Below are 23160 nucleotides of genomic sequence, written 5' to 3'. Positions count from 1 at the left end.
TTAAGAGTTAATACGCTTCCAATCACGTAAAGGGTGAGAAAGGGACACTTGCCCAAAAACGTCAGCCGTGTGGGTAAATGTGTTTCGAGAACATTTGTTTTTAAAAAAAAAGGTAGCTAGTGTGTTGCTGCTTGCTCTGCTTTTACTCCTGCACAAATATGTACATCCGTATTGTGGCTTGAGAAAAAATGTATTCATAAAATGTTTCTAGGATTCTGCCTGTAAAGCTGGGACTGGCACAGGTTTCTAAAAACACACACACACACACCAGGTGGTGGCACAGGCTTCTAGGCAGTGCTTTAAATGGGTCGGTACTGGCCGGTACTGAGTACCGGCACTTTTTTATTTTGAGAGGGAGAGTACCTGCACTTCTCAAGAATGAGGTAATACGTTTAATTGGAGAGTACCAGCACTTCTCAGAAACAAGAAGGTACTCTGGTACAGGGTACCTGCACTAATACTTTTTCATTTCAAGCACTGCTTCTAGGTTTTAACTGGAAAAGATTTTTTTAATGCCAGACAGTCATAGATGTATACCTGTGTAAGCGGGTAAACCTGTGGGTGCAGATTTTCAAATGTTTTTAAGAATGAGGCACAGTTTTTAAATATGTGGTTCTGTTATTGTGACAAGGAGCTCATTAGTATGCATTTCCACGGGTAAGCCAACTTTAATGATCTGAGGAACATATGATGTGGAAACATGTTTGGTCAACCAAGACATGCATGTGAGCACAGTCTGCAACATCGTTTTTAAGAGGAAGGCATACAAAGCCACGGCACACATTCCGTAATATACCATCAAACCACTGTTTAGGAAGAACCTATCAGGAACCACATTAGAAATATAGGACTCGATTCGCAAAAGTAATTTGAGACCATATCCTAACTTTACAACTTTTGGTATTCACAAAAGGCATTTAGGAGTAGTGAAGTTAGGATTCCTAACTTTACTACTCCTAAAGGCCTTTTGTGAATACCGAAAGTAGTAAAGTTAGGATTTTGTGTCAGTTTAGGAGTAGTAAAGTTAGAAATCCTAACTTTACTACTCCTAACTGCCTTTTGTGAATACCGAAAGTCGTAAAGTTAGGATTTTGTCTCAGATTAGTTCTGTGAATCGGGCCCATAGGACCTAATCAACACACAATGGGCCCGATTCACAGAACTAATTTAAGACAAAATGCTAAACTTACTACTTTTGGTATTCGCAGAAGGCATTTAGTAGTAGTAAAGTTAGGATTTTGTCTTAAGTCTGTCTTAAGTCAAAATCCTACCTTTACTACTACTAAATGCCTTCTGTGAATACCAAAAGTAGTAGGACAGACTTAGGACAGACTTAGGACAGACTTAGGACAAAATCCTAACTTTACTACTACTAAATGCCTTCTGTGAATACCAAAAGTAGTAAGTTTAGGATTTTGTCTTAAGTTAGTTCTGTGAATCGGGCCCAATGTTATTTGTCCTTGTATATCCAATTTTTTGTAAATCGCAGGATTTACTGCTGCAAGGAAATCACAAAAGATGACTTTTTAGCCATAAATCAAGCTGCCCTCATTAATATTAGCCAACAGGGCAATGTTACACAGGAGTAAATCCCAAGCAGCGTATGGGGAGTGGGGGTTTAAAGGCACGTTCATTCTTGAAAGAATAAGACTGCTCAAAAGATTGTCAGTTTGTGGCAAACTCCTTTTTGACTCCTTTACTGCCTTGGCATGATTGGAGATTTACTCCTGACGACGGTATGAGGAATTTTCTTTCCAGAGGATAAGTGATAAGGGTACACAGCCAAAATTGTCGTTTGTGTACAGAGGAACTACGCAAGGGGTAACATTTTCTGCAGGAATAAAAAAATGAGCCATTGACAGGAATTATTGTACACTATATCCAATGACACAGGTGTTAATGTCAATACATGAGAGGACTAATTTCACATACCCTTTCCTGATGTACAACTGGAAGTATGCCAGTGGTACAACTTTCAGAAGTCTTCTAAGAAAGCTTTGTGAATTGAGAAATGTTATAAAGTTGCGCTCAAAGGTGTAACTTGTCTGGGGCAGATGTGCCTGACTCTTTGGTGAATTCGGCCCACGAGGATACATGGAGCTAGTTTAGCAAGTCGTCTGACTGAAGTCAAGTGTAGTCAGAAAATGTTGTCCACCATGGAGATGGAGGAATGGTGGCACAACCATAGGAGAATAGATCAGGGGAGTGTGGCAGGGCTCTTTCGCGGATTGACATGATGTCAGGAAGTGACGGAAGTGGTCAGTGGATTGGTCGGTGAACTGGAAGGGGGAGGGACTAATCTGGGAATCTGGGCAGATCTCTGGTTTCATAGGATGAGGAACAGGGATGATCAGGGTCAGGATAGGATTGATGGTGCTTTTTCTATATGTCAGTTTGAAGCGCTTCTGATGGACCGGGAACAGTGTTAATCCCCTAAGGATTCTGTTGCTCCTCAATTGGACCAGATCAACAGATTTCAGTGCAAATTACAGTGTATATAGTAATTTACTTTAGGGTTTACAATGAAAACTAGGCAATTAATAAATTAAAACCATTGTGGTTCATTAAAGATGTTAAATCCATTACAGAATGCAATTTAAAATGGTCAGAATCAGTCAATTATTCACTTTAAATCAAAAGATAGCATGTAGTTAAAAATAAAATGAAAATAATAAAATAGCAGAACAAAGTATAGTTCAGCTCAAATAAAATAAGTCATAAATCAAAGGTCAGAACGAAATAGTGTTGTCTCCTAAAGATCAGGGGAGAGTGAGCCCACAACCGCCAGGAAAGGACTTCTCTTATGTTGCAAAATACAATGAAAACCATACATGACTACAATTGTGTAAGAATCACTTAGTGTGAGCCAATCAGGTTAAAGGAAGAACAAAATAGTTTCTGAGATCACTTTATTCAGCACTATCCCACAGATTCACATATTGCAGTTCCTATCGCTGGTGCCCTTCAGACACCTGACTTGTTAAATACAAATGTTGCTACTTATTATACTGGGACAGGTTCTCATGAGAAACCACTCTGGTCCCAATGGCGAGTAACATTAACTCTCAAAGAAACAGTGTGCTACAATATTCTAAAGAAAAGAGACCTCATTCTGTAATTGTGAAAGTGACATTACATCTGAAAGCAAAAATTACCAAGTGTGCATGGTGAGACGGGGTCAAAAGAATTACATACTGAAAAAATGGTTGCAAACCGCACCAACCATTTTGAAATCAGGCTTACATTAGCCAATGTTAAAATAAATGCAATCAGCTTCACATACATGTTATTTATTGTTGTATGAACACTACTATAGATTTAAAAAAAACGTTATCCGGATTTGCAAGAGAGTAGTGTTACATCTAGATCAACAGAGGATAACTGAATAAAGATGCGTCCTTGCCTAGCTTTCTGTGGCTTTCAATTTGCTTTCACATAAGCTGGAGAAGAACCAGCCATGGACAAGTTTAATGCACCTTGTCACTTAGATATAAACACATTCACACAGTCTCTTCTTATGTACCGACTGACAGAATCAATCAATCAAGTATTTGTAAAGCGCGCTACTCACCTGTGAGGGTTTCAAGGCGCTGAGGGGTGGGGGGCAGCTACTGGTCGAACAGCCAGGTCTTGAGACGTCTCCTGAAGGTCAGTAGGTCCTGGGTGTGGCGCAGGTGGGAGGGGAGGATGTTCCATGTCTTTGCGGCAAGGTGGGAGAATGATCTGCCGCCGGTGGTCGTTCGGCGGATGTGGGGGACGGTGGCAAGGGCGAGGTTGGCGGACCTAAGCTGGCGGTTCGGTGCGTAGAAGGACTGTCATCCGGTGAGGTATGCTGGTCCGGCGTTGTGGAGTGCTTTGTGAGTGTGGGTGAGGAGTTTGACGGTGATCCTCTGGTTGATTGGGAGCCAGTGCAGGTCTCTTAGGTGGGTGGTGATGTGGCTGTGGCGGGGGAGTCCGAGGATGAGGCTTGCGGAGGCGTTCTGTATGCGTTGGAGTCTCTTCTGGAGTGTAGTCGTGGTTCCTGCGTAGAAGGCGTTGCTGTAGTCCAGCCTGCTGCTGACGAGTGCTTGGGTGACCGTTCTCCTGGTTTCGGTGGGATCCATCTGTAGATCACAAGTGAAATCACCTCTGTATTCATTGATGTTTTACAGGTCATTAAATGTAAGGCAGCAGTTGCCTGGGAGCCTAGGAAACCTCTTGCCATTGAAGTGATTGAAGTCGCCCCGCCAAAGGCACATGAAGTCCGCATCAAGGTACCCATTTTATTAAACCGCATTAGCAAAGCTAATAGGTTTGGAACGGAGTATAATTATCTGTTGATGCACTCAATTACCATTCACCCATGCACTCACTTACACATTATGAGGCTTTTGGTGTCCTAAATGATATGGCTGTGGGGCCTTATCACATAATACACTTGCAAAAACTGTCTTGGGTCCAGTCAAGCTCGTTTGTAAACCTTACCCTTAATCCAAGGCTTGACAATGGAACTGAGTGTAATGCATTTAACAGCACCAAGCAACAGAATAAGAAAGTCACACAGCAAGAAAAAAACACAACAATAATTTAAATAGAGAACATATTTTAATTATTTTTTAGAGTCCCTGATCACCAAATCAACCAGAGAGTTCCGGAGATACAGATTTTAGAAAAAACAGAACTCTAAAAAGTCATAAAAATATGCTCCATTTTATATGAATATTACCAGTGGTGGGTGCCACTGGGTTGTTATAGTTAGGACCACGTTTTCATAGGAAAATAATCTTTTGGTTAGCTAATAACTTTGGCACCGTTAGATGAATCTTCACAAAACTTTCCCAAAAAAATGGTTTTCAAGCTCGGCTCCCTCCAGGAAAGTTTTGGGATGATCCATCAAATGAAGAACAAGAAAATGAGAGGATCGCAAAATGTGTTTTCCCCATTCATTTTTCCATCAGAATATTAGACACAGCTACAAACAAAACCGCTGAACGGAATTATACCAAAGGTAGCAGAAAATAAGATCTTTGTTCCCGGGCCATTGCGAGTCCATGGGGACCCCATCCCCTGGGGTCTCAAATAATAAGACTGGGAGGGTAGTGCAGCCCCCCCCCCACACCTTCCCGTGCTTCTTGGAGACCCCGAGGACACCATTCTCCAGGGCCGAGACATTATTGAAACAAGCATTGGCATAGCCAATGGGTCTCGCTTTTGGGACCTTATAAGTATTTAGTTATGCAGCACAATATCCTTGGTGCAACAACATCAACTGTTGCATGGCTAAACACTTATAAGGTCCCAAAGGCGAGACCTATTGACTATGCCAATGCTTGTTGAAGAAGGGAAGGCAAACTAGTGTGTGATGACTTTTCACCACTGAAGTCACAAGTGAGCGTGTACAGGTCTAAGCACAAGTCAGTGCAGCCTTACTTGACTCGAGATGGGGACAAACATGGGTGCCGCAGAGACTGAAATGTCTAATCAACATGTCTTATTTGCTGCAGAGAAGTAAACCGCGTGCACAAAAGTGGACCCAAAACAACATACATGAGTGAAGGCCAGAGTCTCCGGAAGAGAACACACAGCAATGTTCCTTATTAGATAAATGTCAGTGTGTCCCGAGTGTAACAGCCATTGCCCTGTGCAGTGTGCCAAGGTATCAAAGCACCAACCTGGTAAAATGAGATAAACTACCACTGGAAGGTGTTGGGGGCGACTCTGTTGCACTGAGAATCATCAAGAACGTTAGCACTGAGGCAAGGTGTTGTTTCTCTGTTTGTCATCAGGATGGGTGGCTCCTGACAAAGACCACATCCGTTACTAGATGTGCTTCTTATGCCAACAGAACATCTGGCATGGATCCGGCCCTCCAGGGCTGACTTTGGAGAACCCTGCTTTAGTTGTATGGTACTCACTCTGATAACAGAAGTCTGAACAGACCGCAGTGGCCTTGCTGATATTCTAAAGCTGTAGATAAACAAATCTCTGCTACACGTGTACAACCTACTGACAGCATTTTGAGACAAGACCCGTGTATCCCACGAAATACCTTCTTAAGGTGGTGGTTGTCCGGTACAGCAGTCTGTGCTGTGCCGATATGAGTAAGCGCACCAGAGTACACTCAGCATTAGGAAGCCTGGAACTGCATTTTGATGTAGGTTGTACTTGCTCAGAGTAAATCAGTTTGAATCAACTGATCTCTTGTTAGAATTACCAGGTATGACAACAGCAAGCGTTGGTGTGCAAGTGCTCCATCGTCTTGAGACAGAAAGCCTACACTTGAAACTAAATAGCGCAGCTGTGCTAAGTGCTGCCACAAACGCCACTTGTAATCAAATCTGCCCAACAAAACAGTTCCATTTTGAAAAAATTATAAGAGACTTTTCTATTGTCCAGCGGTCTACCACATCCATACATAGTGCTTATAGGAGTCCCTAGTACCATGCACTAATGCAAAAATAATTCGAAGCTAAATTAGCAACATGTAAAACACGTGTCCAATTTCCTACCACGGTCATCAAGTACGGATGCACCTAGGACCAGTAAGAGAAAGTTAGCTGTTTACATTTATAATTCCTTAAGAGCACATAAGTTTTACCCCACTGACAGTATAGGTCTTACTAAATGACAAATACTCCTCATAGACTAAATTTGAATGAAGTGGGTACAAACACGTTACACATTTGTGCAACTATATAAAACTATACAGCGAAATAAAATAACAAATTCACCAGAATGGATATTTGAAGAGTAACAAAAATACCTATCTAGAACAAAGCGCGAGCAAGCTAACATTAAAAAAAACACAGTCCCGCAAAGCAGATGAAAACGTCCACTAACGGCCAACGTAATCCAAGAGGTTGTTACAGATCACTTACCGCACCTGCCTGATACCCTCTGAGCAGGAATCCACCATGAGCAGCAGCAGCCAGGCTCGAGCAGAGGTGGGTGGCCAGGATGCAGCTAAGCTCCGCCCCACGAGGAATGATGGGTGCAGAGCCTAGGAAGGTTAGTTCCGCAGACGAGTAGGTGCGAGCTGGAGGAAGCCCTGCCCATCACACTCCCCGCTCTCTCATCGGCCCTACGCAGTGGTGCTGGCCCGTGGTGGGATGTATGCCCCGACTTTCACCAGTTGGCCGGCGTCCTGCGCACACAAGTGGCACTCTGCGGTAGCGGCACAGGGCAGAGCCACAGTTCTCTCGAAGGTGGAAGGGAGAGGCGCAGAGGGCGACCCGCTCCTGACGTTCGCAAAGGCCGAGTGGCTCTCAGTTTCAGGTGGCGTCAGAGTAGTTTCTGCTGCAGTGGCGTTAGACTACCGCCTTAACGAATAGAGTTCTCACCAGCATCCACCTAGTTTACGCGGATCAAAGGGGTATTTCCAGATGCCTCAGTTTAAGCACCAACTCACTTGGGTAATGGGCAAAATCGCCCAAGTGAACAAGCAGCCGCCGCGAAAGTGACGCGGCGGCAAAAGTGAAAGAAAACAAGCACGCGAGTGGTGCGTGCAGAGAAAGCCATGAAGCTGACGAGGAGGGAATGGGAGAAGGGAGGGGGTAGGGGAGGGCATTCACGCATGCAATGAAAGAAGCCAGATGGCAGCTGTGCACGTCGTGCGCACGCTTGTGCACGTAATAGCAAGCTGGTGGCCGGTAAGGTAGCACTTTTAAAAGCGGCTACTAAATGTCTCGCCAGAGCAGTGCATGCGCTGGCTCAGGCGAGACCTAAAAAAGGAGACAGGCACGCGGGTGGGCAAAAACATTTTTTAAAGGTATCATGATAACTGCAGATCTGTGATCCCATTCCAAAAAAATGGCTGGCTCCTGTCCTTTTCCTGAATAAGCCTTCCGGGGTGGGCCAGGGCCTTGGGGGTCAGCAATACGTTTTTGGGTGGAGGGTCATGCGGCTCCCCCTCCCCAAGCCTTAAGGATGCCTTGAGAACCCCATACCAGGGGCCGATTAATGTATTATTGGGATGGGGTCATGCGGCCCCCCTTCCCAAGCTGCTATAAGGGCATGGGGAATCCATACCCCCGGGGATCTTATTATGTTATGAAGAGTGGGGCATACAGCCCCGTGCCTCTGTAAAGTCTGGAGACCCCATCCCTAGGGGGCAAAACAATATTTTTGAGGAATGCGGCATGCGGTCCCCGTACCTGAGCTGTACACCAGCCTCGATGAGAGCAGTGTTCCAGAGACTCCATCCTGGACTTCCCTGCATGAGACAGTGCGGGCAGGAAATGAAAATTTGATTCCCTGTTCTCACTGTCCTGGGCAGGGTACACAACTTTGTTGCCGCCCAGCGACAGAAGAGAAATATGCTGCTCCAGCGTAGGCCGGAGTAAAGGAATAGAGCCAGCTCCCGTCTGCACCCAGTATGGGTGCTGGCTTGGGAGCCAGCAGGGACCACGGGGCCTTAGGCCTCCCCATGTGCCCCTCAACCATAAGCATGTTGGTGGTGCCCCCAATGGGCACTAGCACACCCACTGTAAAATAATGGCAGGCTCCCTCCAGCACCCAGAATGGGTGCTGGCTATGGAGCCGGTAGGTGCTGTGGGGGCCTTGGGGCTCCCACTACGGCACCAAACCATGGGTATGTTATGAGGGCCCTTGCTGAGCATACACCCATAAAACATAGAATAAAATAACAAATAATAAATGAATGGCAAGATCCGCTTATTTATTATTCTCTGCTCCAAGCAAGGTTATATATTTGGACCCTGGTGGTATCCCTAGAAAGGGCAGGGAGACCACAAAGGATTTTTGTTAATGGTGTGGAGGGCTGCAGAGAGTGCAGAAGTCCCCCAGAAACAGTAACAAAAACTAAAAGACAGTAGTTCTCCTGGGTCATTGAATCCATGATCCAAGGAAAGCTTATCATGTTTTTTAAACCCTCTGAGCTGAATCTGTATGCTCTTCAGCTGAAGTGCAGGGACTCCTTGTGATTGGTTCTATGGCTGCACTCTGTGGCCTGAAAATGTTCAAAAAAAGATTAAAAGACATGTTTAAAGTGTTTTTAAAAAATATGCCATTTTGAAAGTATTTTGTGACAATCCTTATTGTTAAACATTGCAGTGTTTGAATTCTACATTTGATTATAGTTATTGGTAACTTTTTGACAAAGCCAATAGGTCTGCTTTTTATATGTTGATATGCTGACCCCTCGATAGAGCTAAAAGGCCCCCTGCTTTTTATAGGTTGGTTTTCTAACCGTTTGACAAAGCCGGCACTTAAAATGACACTGTTTATATTGTTACATGACATAGTCAAGCGGGGGCACAAGTTAGTTATATATATATATATATATATATATATATATATATATATATATATATATATATATTCACTGAAAAAACCATGGGTTTCATACACGTTATAGTTAGAAATTAGCATTTAAAAAACCTTGCAAATTCACTGAAAAAACCATAGGTTTCACACATGTTATAGTTAGGAATTAGCATTTAAAAAACCTTGCAAATTCAGTGAAAAAACCATAGGTTTCACACACGTTATAGTTAGGAATTAGCATTTAAAAAACCTTGCAAATTCAAACCAATGAAATTTCCCCGTTATAGTTAGTTAAGCTAACTATAACTCGCGCGCCCGCAATGCACTGCTGATGACGTCACATATTACATCACTCATGACATGGTCAGTGACATCACTCATGACATCACTGATGACATCTCAAATGACATCACTGATGACATCACTGATGACATCATCCAGTGAATGTGTGTTTTTCTGAAAATTAAATGTTTTATATATCTCAAGGTCGATGGAAGAATAAATGAGTATATAAGTGTCTAAATGGATGATTTGTTTTTGAAAAATTGATTGTATTACTGACTGATTAAGTGTATCTTATTGAATACATGGCTAAGTGAGTAATGTTTAAATGTGTAAATACCTGTATCAGTCTCTCACTTTGTGTATAAGTGGCTGCATGGGTTGGTGAGCAGCAACATGAGTGTCTATATAGGTTATTAGTTGGTTTTTTGAGTATCAGTATGAGTGTCTGAGTGTCTGTATGGTTCAGTGGGGGGTATTACGTAGTGCATAAGTGCATGAATGAGTGACTCACTGTTTGTACGTGTTGAAGACAGCATATGTGCAGGACTGTATGGGTGGAAGAGTGTGTGTATGGGTGTGTTAGTGAGTGAATGGCTGTCTCAATAGTGTCTCTATGAGTAACTACATATGTTTTAAACTAGTATATGTGACTATTGGTGTATATAAGTGAGTGTATGTGAGAGTGAGAGATTGAAAGAGTTCCTGTATGAATAAGTATGTGTTTCTATAAGTGATTGTTTAAAAGACTAAGTATGTGTAAGTTTCCGTAGAAGTAAGTGTGGTGGTGTGTGTATAACTGTATATGCAAGTAAATGGATGTTTGATTCTTTATTAGCATGAGTAACTATGTGTGTGAGTAACTCTATGGATGAGTGGCATTGTGTTACAGGATGTATAGGTGTATGAGTACATATGATGTGTGAGTACACGAATGAGTGACTGTACAGGACTGTTGGTAAATAAGTGGATGTTTATGTGGATCTTAGAATTATTGAAGAGGTTGTTGTAATTGGTATTGGTATGTCCATTTTTTTGAAAATTTCAGTCTCTATTTTTGAATGTGTGTATCAAAGGTTATATTAGTGTGAGAGGAGGTCTGCCACTTTATCACATGGATGATGTCATCAGTGATGTCATCAGTGATGTCATTTGAGATGTCATCAGTGATGTCATGAGTGATGTCACTGACCATGTCATGAGTGATGTAATATGTGACGTCATCAGCAGTGCATTGCGGGCGCGCGAGTTATAGTTAGCTTAACTAACTATAACGGGGAAATTTCATTGGTTTTTTACGAGTGAAATGTCCAGCTAACTATAACGTGTGTGAAACCTATGGTTTTTTCACTGAATTTGCAAGGTTTTTTAAATGCTAATTCCTAACTATAACGTGTGTGAAACCTATGGTTTTTTCACTGAATTTGCAAGGTTTTTTAAATGCTAATTCCGAACTATAACATGTGTGAAACCTATGGTTTTTTCAGTGAATTTGCAAGGTTTTTTAAATGCTAATTTCTAACTATAACGTGTGTGAAACCCATGGTTTTTTCAGTGAATTTGTATGGTTTTTTAAATGCTAATTCTTAGCTATAACATATGTGATTCCCATATTTTTTCTATTGATTTTTTATGATTTTTTTTTTATAAATTCTTATATTAAATGTTTTTTTTTTTTAAAAAACAAGTTTTTTTTAACTTTTTATTCTCTTAAAACACTGTTTTTTTTCTAAAAAATCTGCAATATTTCAAGTTTTCTCTTTTTTTTTTTTACCAAACAGGTAAGACATATTAGTATAACTTTGAAAATATATATTTTTTTTTTTAGTGCGCGTACGGTAAGCTTACGGTAAGCGTACGGTTTACGCAATGTCCGTAATTTATCTACTCTGTTTGCGTATAGTTACGCAATTTGCGTAGCCGCCCGTACTGCGCCTGGGGCGCGTACGCGTGTACGCTACACGCGCACGTTACGCGGAAGTGTTGGGGAGTGACTGTTATGCGCATGCGCGCGAGCGCGTGTCTTTTTTACGCGCATGCGTACTTTTGCCGTAAGCGCACCGTAAGCGTAACGTACGCGCACGGTGGGTCATGTGATCATGAAACACAACTTTTGATTGGTTGAAACTACTTTCAGTTCTAGAACTCTCCTACACCACACCCATTCCCCTCATTTCTGCTTGTGATCCCTTAGGAGAAGGAGCTGGGTTGTCTTTGTGATACGATGGCAGAACAGCAGAGCTCTTCTGAGAGTGAGGCTAGCAGCACTACCTTGAGGCAGAGAAGGAGGAAAGAAAAGACCTCTTTCATATGGGAGTATTTTACTTTTCCAGAGGACAAGAAAAAGGTAAATGCACCCTTAGTGACTTGTAAGCTGTGTGGCCGTGTACTTTCAAGAGGGAATCCCAACAAGAAGTATTCCTTCGGGAATCACACCATGTTGAGACACCTTAAAGATGTACACAGAAGGACACATGCTCGACATACTGAAGGTAACCCTTCAGTAAGTCAACCAAGCACATCCACAGCAGCTCAGCCTGGTCCATCATCTGCAGGGCCGAGTCCTTCTTCTGCAGGTCAGGTGAGCCCTTCATCTGTGGTGGGAGCATCTCCTTTTTCTTCTCCTCTGGAAACAAACCATCGTTTTTTGAGGGTTGAAATACGGTGCGCCACTTGTCATGATCTAATTTGTCATAGAGAGACCAGTGTTTCCCTAGTGAACAATAAAATAGATCAGCACATTTGTCGTACCGACTAATATTCCCATTCTTTCTTTCCTCTGTCCCTGCATGAACACAACGGCTCTTGTAAGAGCCAACCTTACCTTTCATCTATTTTTTATATATGTTTTTAAAACTTTTTTTTGATTTTTTTTTTACGGTACGCGTAATTATTATTTTTTTTTTAAAAAAAACACTAAAAATCAATCATCACATTACAAGGTCCTTGAGAGACTACAATGAAAAACTGAAAATGTGATTGTGGAGAAGTGGAAAAAAGGGACCATGAAATTTTTGACTTACCATACCCACTCAAAAAAATATTTATTAATTTAAATTTAATTTTAATTGCTTTAAAAATGGTTCTAGTTTTCGAAAATTTTCTATCTCAATCTGAAAAAAAAGAAAAAAGTATTAATATTTAATAAAACATTTTATAATACAGTACACATATTTACATATTTTTCAAAAAAAAAATGTGCCTTTTTTTTGCTGTTTTCAGAATATATTGCATTTCACTATAAATTGTGAAAGCAATTGCATTCATCATTTAACAGCGGGCAAAAAAAAAATTTACAATCTCAAAGATTGTTTTAAAAAAGCCCACAATCTCTTTTTGCATAAACATAACTTTATAGAAATGCATAATATTCTTAAAAAATATCATCTAATATCAATACTTATTTCTTTAAAATACCGTCTGACATTTTTGTTTCAGAAGTATAATCACAAAAATATATCTCAAATAACTCCACAATACATCTGATTCCATTTCCTTTAGGCCAAATAGTAATTTTAAAATTCTTTTTTGATTAAATTTCCAATGGTAATCTAATAAAAATCTAAAGTTTAAATTGTACAGATCTCACCGATTGTCTGTAACATTTTGGTTTCCGAAAGATTAATTAATAATTAAATAAGTCCACAATAGAATTGTTTACCTTTCCGCATGGCCAAATAGTAATTTTAAAAATCTTTTTGGAATAAATTTCCAATGGCAATCCAATAACATTCCAAAATTTAAATTGTGCAGATGTTACCGATTTTTTTCTAAATTTTTGGTTTTCCAAAGTTTCATTAAAAATTGAAAAAGTCCACATTACAATTGGTTACCTTTCCATTAGGCCAAATGATAATTTGTAAAATCATTTTTTTTGAAAATTCCAATGGTAATCCAATAAAATGGTAAAATTGTTTTGTACAGATCTTGCCAAGTCTCTCTAAAATTTTGGTTTCAGGAAGATTAGATAGGAATTTGCTAAATCAAAAGGCAAACGTTGCTTAAAAATCAATTGGGAATCATTACACAGTGTCCAGCCTTTTTCACATTTAAGATAAACTGTGTAATGACCAGAAGTTACAGTAGGTCCATCATGGAAAATTATTGCAACTGTTACAAAAGTTTTTCCTGAAATTGATAATTGCTGTCCTGTAAACTTCTTTATTAAAGTATCTAATTTTGAACCATCAGCTTTACAGCGTTGCATCATTAAAATTACATACTGTCCGTATTCTTTTAAAATTAACGTTGAAAACATGTCAGATTGACACTCACTGCATTCCATGCTATGATTAGCATCTTTAACTAATTTAGCAAAAGTGACTGTTTTACTTTCTGGCAATGTTAAATAAATAAACCTTTCAGAATCAACATTAGAGCCACATATATTATAACAGTTTTCACAACTATGTTCCCATTTATAAGAGAGACCAAATAAATTTTCAATGGGAACCCCTTCTTCTTCCAGTACCTGAAGAAAAAACATCAAGAATTCCTGTGCGTCTTGCTGTACATTTTGAGAAAACTGTGTTCGTTCTGAACATACATCTAAAAGTTTTCTAATTTCAGTAGCACTTTCTATTTGAGTTTTATCATTACTCAGCTTTTTAAAAAGGAGACTCAACTCAGAACAGAATCTTTTTCCCTGATTTACTATTATCTGCTCTTGCACACTTTCCAGATAAAATGCAACATTCAGCACTACATTAGCGTAGCAGTTGACACCAGAGCTATTTTCAAAAAGACATCCTACAACCTGTTCTTCATTTTCCTTTTTCTTTTTGCTTGCAATTACATCACTCCTCTTTTTTTTCCTCCTCTCTACATCTTCATTACAGATATTCTCATTTCTCCTTTTACGAGAAACTACACGTTTCTCCAACACAGGATACTGACCTAAATGAGGAGCATAGCTTCTTCTTAATCTATTATACTCCTTTACACAATTTGTATCAGCACTAACTTTTGAGTCATCAAAGTCTATCATGAATAAACCTGATAATGTTTTCACTCGTGACAAAGCAACATATGCCATACCTTCTTTGAACACAGTTGAACCAATGTTCACAAATGCACAATCTACAGTCAATCCTTGAGACTTGTGAATAGTTACAGCATATGCTAGAGAAAACGGAAACTGCTTCCTACGTACATATAAGTCTTTCACAAGCATGAAACGAACTGAACAACGACAAATATCTTTAACTTATTCTATCTGATCAAATTTTATTTTTAAACATTCAATTCCATCTTTTTTCTGATAATTAATAAAACCCACAACTCTTCCCATAGCTCCATTAACTAAACCTTTTTCAACATCCAAATTTCTCCTTAAAAATACTCTACAGTTCATGCAAACATATAGATTTTTTTCTAATCCAGCTGTTTTGGAAATGTTCTTCTCTAGTGAATCCAATTTATTTTTCAGTGTGCTTGTTAATGTGATAGTAATTCTTCCATCCTCAATTTTGTCCACTGCTTCCAATTTCCTGATATCTTCCTTTTCCAATTTCAAAAGCTCCTCATTGAATATTGAGCATTCACGTAGAGTTGGCATTAAGCAGATGACACTTTTCTTTTCTGCAATGTTCTTGTATATCTAATCTGCAACTATTTCTTCCTTTGGAAATAAATTATGTAGCAACCGACTCTGTAATGCTTTTGTGCCAGCTTCAGTGAGTAGTCCAATTCTGATATCTTTCAGAATACTTCCATATTCTTCATCGTTTGCTTGTCTCATATTGGTAGTGAGTTCCTTGTACTCAAAGAAGGACCAAATATTTGCATTACCGATGCTTCCCAATGACTTCTTTGTGTCTTCATGTGTCACAGTATTAAACACTGGTTGTCCTTTAACTGGAGTAAGCTGTAGAAGATCCCCAAAAACTATGACATGTTTTCCACCAAATAACACGTCATAGTCTGTCCTTAGAATTTGCTGCATTCTTAAATGCACAAAGGCAAGCATTAAGTTTGATACCATGCTCACCTCATCAATAATGAGAACTTGCATCTTCTTCAATACTCTTGAAACTTCCAAGCATGCTTCTCCAGTTAGCTTGTTGTATTGTATTTTGTTCTCATGCTCCACTGGTAACATTAGCAAACCATGTAAGGTGATTCCTTTTATGTTATATGCTGCTAACCCAGTTGGAGCAGTAACCACACAAGACAAAGTAGAATCCGTTTTTTGCTGTAGGTAGCTTCTGATGACTTTTATTAAGAAACTTTTTCCAGTTCCAGCTTGTCCACTTACATACATCCTGATTGGATGAAATGATGTGCATGAGCACTCTTTTTTTTCATGTAGAAATCCGTGATCAATTTTGTTTCTGATCTCTTCATAAATTTGTTGCTGCTCTTCGTTCAGTTGTCTTTCCAAATTTTGTAAGTCTATAAATTCTTCTTGAGCTTGATTCATAGCCGTTTCCACTTCATTCATGGCTATTGATGCTTCATTTTCAACGATTGGTTGTCCTAGGGGATCTTGACTGAGTGTTCCTGAACTTTGGCTGTCCTGAGAACTGTCTCTAGCTACTTCTGCTGCAATTGTAGTTTCCTGTTCAATTTCTTCATTTAACATTTGCAGATAAGTTGAGAATGTACTGCATTGTATGCTGTCTTTGCAAGCATTAAAAGAATCTTCATAGCTTTGAAATTCTCCCAGTAGTTCATCCTCTGTACGCCATGGTTTAAACAGCTGTAAAAGAGCCAAGTAGTAAAATTCCTTTTTGTCAGTACTGTCGCAACTCAGCTTCCTGTGATTTATCAAACTTCCTTTTGTTTGCTTCACCAAACATCCTTCCTCACCAATGACTTTATATTTTCCATTGTTGATGTCTTCTGCGGCTTTCCGTGAATAAATGTAGTTCTGCAGCACTTCATAAAGACACATGTTCTCCAGATGATGACTTCTCTTTGGGTAATATGTGTCCAACATGTTTGATTTCAAAATATCTGTACTTTCTGGGTCATTCTCGGCCAAATATTCAATTTCTCCAACAGATTTCAGTACCCGATTTCTCATTGCTGCAAGGCCTAAACTTGCCCAAATTATTCTTCTTGATTTCGAGTAGAGACTTGCAGAAGATAACCTATCTGAACATTCGTAGGATCCAATTTCTCGATGCGATAACATCTTTAAACTGAAACTGTACAGCTTCTTACTGACAGTCTTCTCGTGAGAAATCTCTTCCCACATTTCCTTCAATTCTGTTTTTTCTGATTTCGTAATGTAAGACGTTACATATCGAGCAACAGCAATGGAATTGTCAGCTACATACTGTATATCCATGTTAGCATTCCACATGGATAAAATGACTGGGTTGTAGTCATTTATATTTTTTGATTCTTCTTTTCTTTTAAGGTTGTAGGTATTCTTGGGTGATTTTCTTGTGATAGTATGTCTCACAGATGACATAAAACTGTTTACTCTTCCATTTGAAAGAACAGGTCTAGGAAATCCAAATCGACATTTAGTGTAGTATTTATCTTTGCTCTTGTATTTCCGTCGACAGTATTTTCCACACCGATGACTTTGGAAACGTAAAACTTGCTCCTTTAACTTTTTCTCTTCTGTGCTTTTTGGTATAGCACATGTTGCATATTCTTCAATGTAAGATAACACTGCTTCATCAGCATCTGTTCCAAACTTTGGGGCATCCTTGATCCACAACAGCATATGAATATGAAGAGCACCTCTTGCCTGGTACTCTTTTCTCCAAAAGAAATCCACTACTTCTCCTAGAGGTGGATTTTTTTTATTGCAGATGAAGGACATCATAGCCTCAAATCTATGATTGAAATATCTGCAAACATTAACCGGATCCAATGAGCACAGTTCTCCTGCTGTCTTGTATTCGATGTTTTTAATGTTTGAATTTGCCTCTCGTAGAAAATCCATTAAATCATCCCAAGCGTACTCAGCACAGCTTAGGGTAACGAACCATGTTGGTGGTCCTAAATTCCGTAACATGCATTTTAATTCACCATGGCGTCGGTACCAATATTCATTTGTCCAACGCTGACAAGCCATCAGATTGATCAGTTGTGTTTCCAAATGATCATCTCGGTGCTGCACTTTCTCCATAAAATCCTTAGCAGACACATTTTGTAAATGTACTCCACTTTTTAAAATGTGATTTACTGCATAAGACAGTGCAGACAAGTCGCTTTCAAATAAAAGATGGAACAAATAAGGAATACTTTGTCGAAATCTGGGATCTTCAGCATATAGTCTTGTAGTCCGATACTCAGAAGCTGGAATCTGTTCTGGACGTTCATCGTATCGTCCTCCTTTTCCTTTAGGAAACAGCTGGGGAAAACATCGAGCTTCCAAGCTCTCCTCCCATACACTCACGGGAGTTCCTTTTGCTTTCTTCATCTGAAACAGATCAATATTGTCTCCCATAACTTCTTTTGAATGAAGAGGATGTATGCTAAAATGTTCATAAATTTCTTCTTCCTTTGACTTGTCCACTTTTTCAATTTGTCCAGTTGGTGTTTCTGTGTCTTCTTGTAAATCTTCTTCTTCTTCTTCTTCTTCTTCTATATAAATGGATTCATACCATTTGTTATTCCTTTTCAAATACAAATTTGCTCTTTGTACTTTCCGTACATCTACCAGCTCCTGCCAAATCTTCTTATTCTTTGTAGGTACACCATTAACCAGAATAACTAATGGTTCAGTTTCCAAAGTATCTGCATCAATAGTTTCCATATTTTTTTTCAAATCCAAGGGCAAATACACCACTCTACCTTTTAAACCTCTCAGTAAATCTGAAGGAGGTAATTTACCAGTTTTGGGCTCCATACGTACTATGGTCTGGAACAGATGAACACATTGAATAAGTATAGACTCATAAGTATTTAATTCAGAAAGTTCGGCAGGAATAACATCCAATTCTAAATTATTATGTACAGCTCTGGTCGGCATTCTATTTTCTTCTAATTTGTTGTAACAGTATTTACAAATACGCTGAACTTCACCCAATTCAAAACAATTTTCAAGAAATATATATGTGGCAAAATCCTTCCACTTATAATTATCTTCATTTTCACTTTTTCTATAGAGATCAACATACCTGGTTTGTTTTCTATAATGAGTTCTGCGGCAACAAATACAAGTAATATTTGGTCTTTCATTAGAGATTTTTTCAAATTTTGTTATGTGATCATTAAATGTCTTACTTACAAATGGTTGTACATTCTCTTCCACTTCTTCCTCATTTACTGTGTCCTTTTCTGCACTGTTTTGTTCAGGACCAAAGTAACAAAACTGAATTTCATCAACAACCTTCTCTACATCTGATACTGACCCACGGAACAGAGCCCTATTCAATTCATCTAACTTTATTGCTGGACTTTTAGCAAAATACAACCGTCTCACAAACTTTCTCATTTCAGTATGATGAACAGCCAGCATTCTAAAATGATGGAAAACACTATTACACACTTTTCTAGATAGACAAGCCAGAGAATGACCCTGCAAACCAGTATTCTCTCTCACTCTGCATGGATCTAGACTTTGAAGCACCTTAATCTTCTGTTTTACACTTTTTTTACTATATTCTCTTAGAAACTCACGAAATTTATCTATAGATTCCTGACGCACAGTGCAAATACTACTACAATTCCAAGTGTACACTGGGGCTTTAGGACGTCTCCCCATAGCCTCATCCGCCATCACTTGTACCTCATCTCTTGGAACCATTATCTCCTTCTCCATTATGCAACCATTTTTCACTTCGTAAGCACGACCTCTGGTGTCAACTGCATGCAGCAAACTATTACTTTGAAAATAGCTCTCTTCATTAAAAAAAGGTTCACTACTTGAACTATGCATCCATTTTCCTAAAAACACTTTACAAAAGTTTGTTCTGTTCACTACTCTTTTCCTTTTGCTTTGTGATTTCAGTACATTAACCATTTTATCTAATGTACGCATCCTATTCAAAATTAAAATGAATAGTTTCCTTTTTAATTCTAATGCCTTTGCTGCAATGGCTTCAATTTCTTTTTTTCTCTTGTAAAATTTAGCCTTTTGCTTATATTTCTTCACATCCTTTATCAAATTGGACATAACTCTTCTCTAAAACATTTTTCTACGTATCTCTTTAAACGCTGTTTTTCTGTTTAAGTTAATCTTTTTAGTTGCAGAAGGTATATTTGCATTAACTAAATTCTCAATTTTTTCCTGTCCTTTTCTATTGAAAACATTCTTTCCAGTACAGACATTTTGTACATTTTTCCTTTTTTTGAATATGTTCTTTAAAAAATCTTTTGTTTGCTTACCAGAAGATTTTTTCTTTTTCCCAACATGAGCATCTCCAACTAACTTAGGTCCTCCAGTTGTCTTCAAATATAGGTTTTTTGTGGTCTTTCTTTACTCTGGATTTTGTAGGCATCTTAAATTTTGTTCACTGCTCTTCAGCAATACCTGAAAAAAACTAAAAAAAAATTCCTTTATTTTATTTAAATATATTACTACATTTTTTATGTTCTTTAGAAATCTTAAAATACTATAAACCCCTTTCCTATAAATGAAAATCACAATCACCTTCACAAATTAAATATCTAAAAATAATTCCTGTGTGCACACAAAGTCATGCTTTGAAATTAGACAGAAAACGAAATTTCTTTGCCAATTGCAAAGCATACTTTCTACTACTTTTTTTTTTTTTTTAAACCGTTTATTACAGGTCTTAAAAGTATACAAGTATGGGCCCACAACCTTCCGGCCGGCCGCTAGCAATAGTAGGAACACACGACATATATACATGGAACACGTGGTGTTACAGGAGGAGCATTTCTCAATAGATAACAATGTCGAAAAACCACATCATCCAGGCCCCATTATGCGGTTTCATTTTAAATTAAAACAACAAAAATTAAAACCACACCCACAAGGCAACCCACAATCAAAAATAGCAGTACGTGCTCCCCAAGAGGGGGGATCCCAACTATACACAGAAGTGTGAAGAGGGGGAAGAGAGCAAAGCGAGGACTGGGGGAACCCAATGCCCGGCAGCGGGGGAATGAGTCGGCTAAGGGGATGGGGCTGGCGAGGGATCAGGCAGCAGCGGCGGCGCACAGATACCCCCGCGGTAGGCGTTCCAGAGGCCCCATACTTTCACCCATGTCCCAGGCTTACCCCTCGCCACATACACCACTTTTTCGCGAAACATGCACCAGTCCATGTGTTCTTTCCAGGCCGAGACCATCGGGGGCCTCTGGGATCCCCACAGTTGAGCAATATCACGCTTGGCTACCATATATCCCAGAGTCACCCACCACGTCTGCGGCGCTGAGTAATCAGTCGGTTCCCACACATTCAACAGGCATCTTCTCGCTTCAGGCAACAGCGCCACATGCGTAACCAGACGCAGCACCTCATGTACACCACGCCAGAACCCCTCTACCTCCGGGCACTCCCACAAAATATGCATAAAGGTCCCCAAAGCACCACACCCACGCTTACATAACCCATCTCCGGCATAGCCCATACGCAGAAGCTTTGGCCCCGTCATGTAGACCCGGTGGAGTATCTTGAGCTGGACGAAGCGAAGGCGAGCCGGTATGGCCACCTCCTTCGGGGAGGCCACCGCGGAGGTCCAGTCCTCGTCGTCCAGCTCCAGCCCGTCGGCAACCCAAGCCGCACGAAGGGCAGTCAACAGGCCCGAGCGGTCATTTATCAGCTTTTTATATATAAGTGAGATCGTGCTGTCCGGGACATGCCCATCCAGCACTCTATCTTCCAGGGGGGAATATTCCGGGATGGAGGCAACATCCATGAAGACGGAACCCAGCGCATGACGGACCTGCAAATTCCGGAAGTATTCACTGCCCTGCAACTGAAATTCCGTCTGCAGCATATCGAACGTTTTAAATCCTCCCCTCGTCCAAAGATCCCCCACTTTACTGATACCTATCATGTCCCACTTCTCAAAGCCCTTAGAGGTCCACAGGGAACCTAACCGCTCAGACGCGTATAGTGGTGATGCCCGGGTCAAACGGTCCTTCCACCCCATAGCTGCATTGGCCGCGTGCCAGACTTGCACCATGACACGCGTGGGGCCCGTCAGACGAGCGTCGGGCGCGCTAGAGTAGAGCGCTCGATTGTAGTCGCCACCTGGCAGGAGCATCTTGTCCATTTCAAAAGCCGGGTTTAAGGCGGCCCCGTAGAGGCCATGGTTAATGGCAGCGAGCTGGGAGGCCCAATAGTACCGTTTAATATCCGGGAGGGCAATCCCCCCGTCAAACCATGGGAGCGTCAGCTTAGCCAGAGCAATGCGCGGCCTCCCGTCCCAGAACAGGCGGCGTTGCAGACTCTCCACCTCGCGGAAGTAGCGCGCCGGGACCAAGTCCATAGTGTTCTGCAAAGCGTACAGAAAACGCGGCAGAGACATCATCTTGAACAATGCTGCCCGGCCGAGCGGCGAAAGCGGCAGGCGCCGCCAGCGTGCGACATCTACCCGCAGACGCTGGAGGGGGGGAAGCAGATTCCGTTCATACCGGGCCTCCGGGTCCAGAGTAATGAAGACACCCAGGTACCGAAATCCCCGCGGGGCGATCTGGATCGGACAACCCCGCGGGAGAATAGGAGCCTCCCCAGAGAGAACATACACACACGATTTAGCCCAATTGATGACGAGACCGGAGTTACGACCAAACGAGTGTAAAACATCAACTAGGACTATAAGTGATTTGCGTGGGGAGGCTAGGTACAGAAGGATGTCATCAGCGTATAGGGATACGCGATCCTCATACTCGGGGGTCCAACGGAGACCTCGGATGGAAGGCTCCCACCGCAGCCACTCCGCTAGGGGCTCCAAGGCAAGCGCAAAAAGAAGCGGCGACAGGGGACAGCCCTGCCGCGTGCCCCGGCCCAGCTCGAACGGGGCCGATACTCTTCCGTTAAGGACCACCTGTGCCAATGGGCCCGCATACAGCAATTTGACCCAACTGATGAATCCTGGGCCAAACCCGAACTTAGCAAGCATCGCCCAGATGTATGGCCACTCAAGCGTATCAAACGCCATGGTGGCGTCTAAGGACGCCAGAATGGCCGGTTCCCGTATGAATGGGACGCGCGCAAGCACCCCATGCAAACGCCGCAGATTAAGGGCTGTATTGCGATGGGGAATGAAGCCAGACTGGTCCTGATGAACCAGATCTCCCACCACACCGACCAGCCGATTGGCGAGTACCTTAGCGAGAATTTTAGGCTCCGCATTCAGTAGTGAGATAGGCCGATAAGAAGTAACCCGATCTCGAGGTCTCCCTTCCTTGTGGATCACCACGATTGTAGCCAGACGCTGGTCAAGCGGGAGGGAGCCCACTGAGTGGGCCGCAAGGAACATTGCGCGGAGGTGAGGCGCCAATGTATCCGGTCGCAGCTTGTACAGCTCGATAGGGATACCATTCGGGCCCATGGTCTTGCCAGAAGCGACCGAGCGTATGGCGAGGGCAATTTCGTCGGAGGTGGGAGCGGCGTCCAGCAACACCCTGTCCTCCCCGGACAGGGAAGGCAGTGCGATATCTCTGAGCAGGGCACGGGAATCCTCTTCCGAGCAAGAAGAGACCGGGGAATACACCTCGCGGAAATACTCCGCG

At 41.3% G+C, this 23160-nt stretch overlaps 1 protein-coding gene across 1 annotated transcript in view; it reads left to right on the top strand.

Annotated features, from left to right (window-relative positions):
• The window catches only part of LOC146862013 (alcohol dehydrogenase 1-like), a 216511-nt gene that overhangs the window by 55760 nt on the left and 137591 nt on the right, over window positions 1–23160 (top strand). Inside the window, exon 2 of the mRNA XM_085641171.1 lies at window positions 4152–4253. Within this exon, the coding sequence (XP_085497297.1) occupies window positions 4152–4253 (102 nt within the window). The remainder of the gene's footprint in view (window positions 1–4151; window positions 4254–23160) is intronic.

Source organism: Triturus cristatus, chromosome 2_2 (genome assembly GCF_964204655.1).
Source record: "Triturus cristatus chromosome 2_2, aTriCri1.1, whole genome shotgun sequence".
Classification (NCBI taxonomy): Eukaryota; Metazoa; Chordata; class Amphibia; order Caudata; family Salamandridae; genus Triturus; species Triturus cristatus.
The sequence above is the reverse complement of the archived record's forward strand: the minus strand, read 5'-3'. Positions and strand labels throughout refer to the sequence as shown.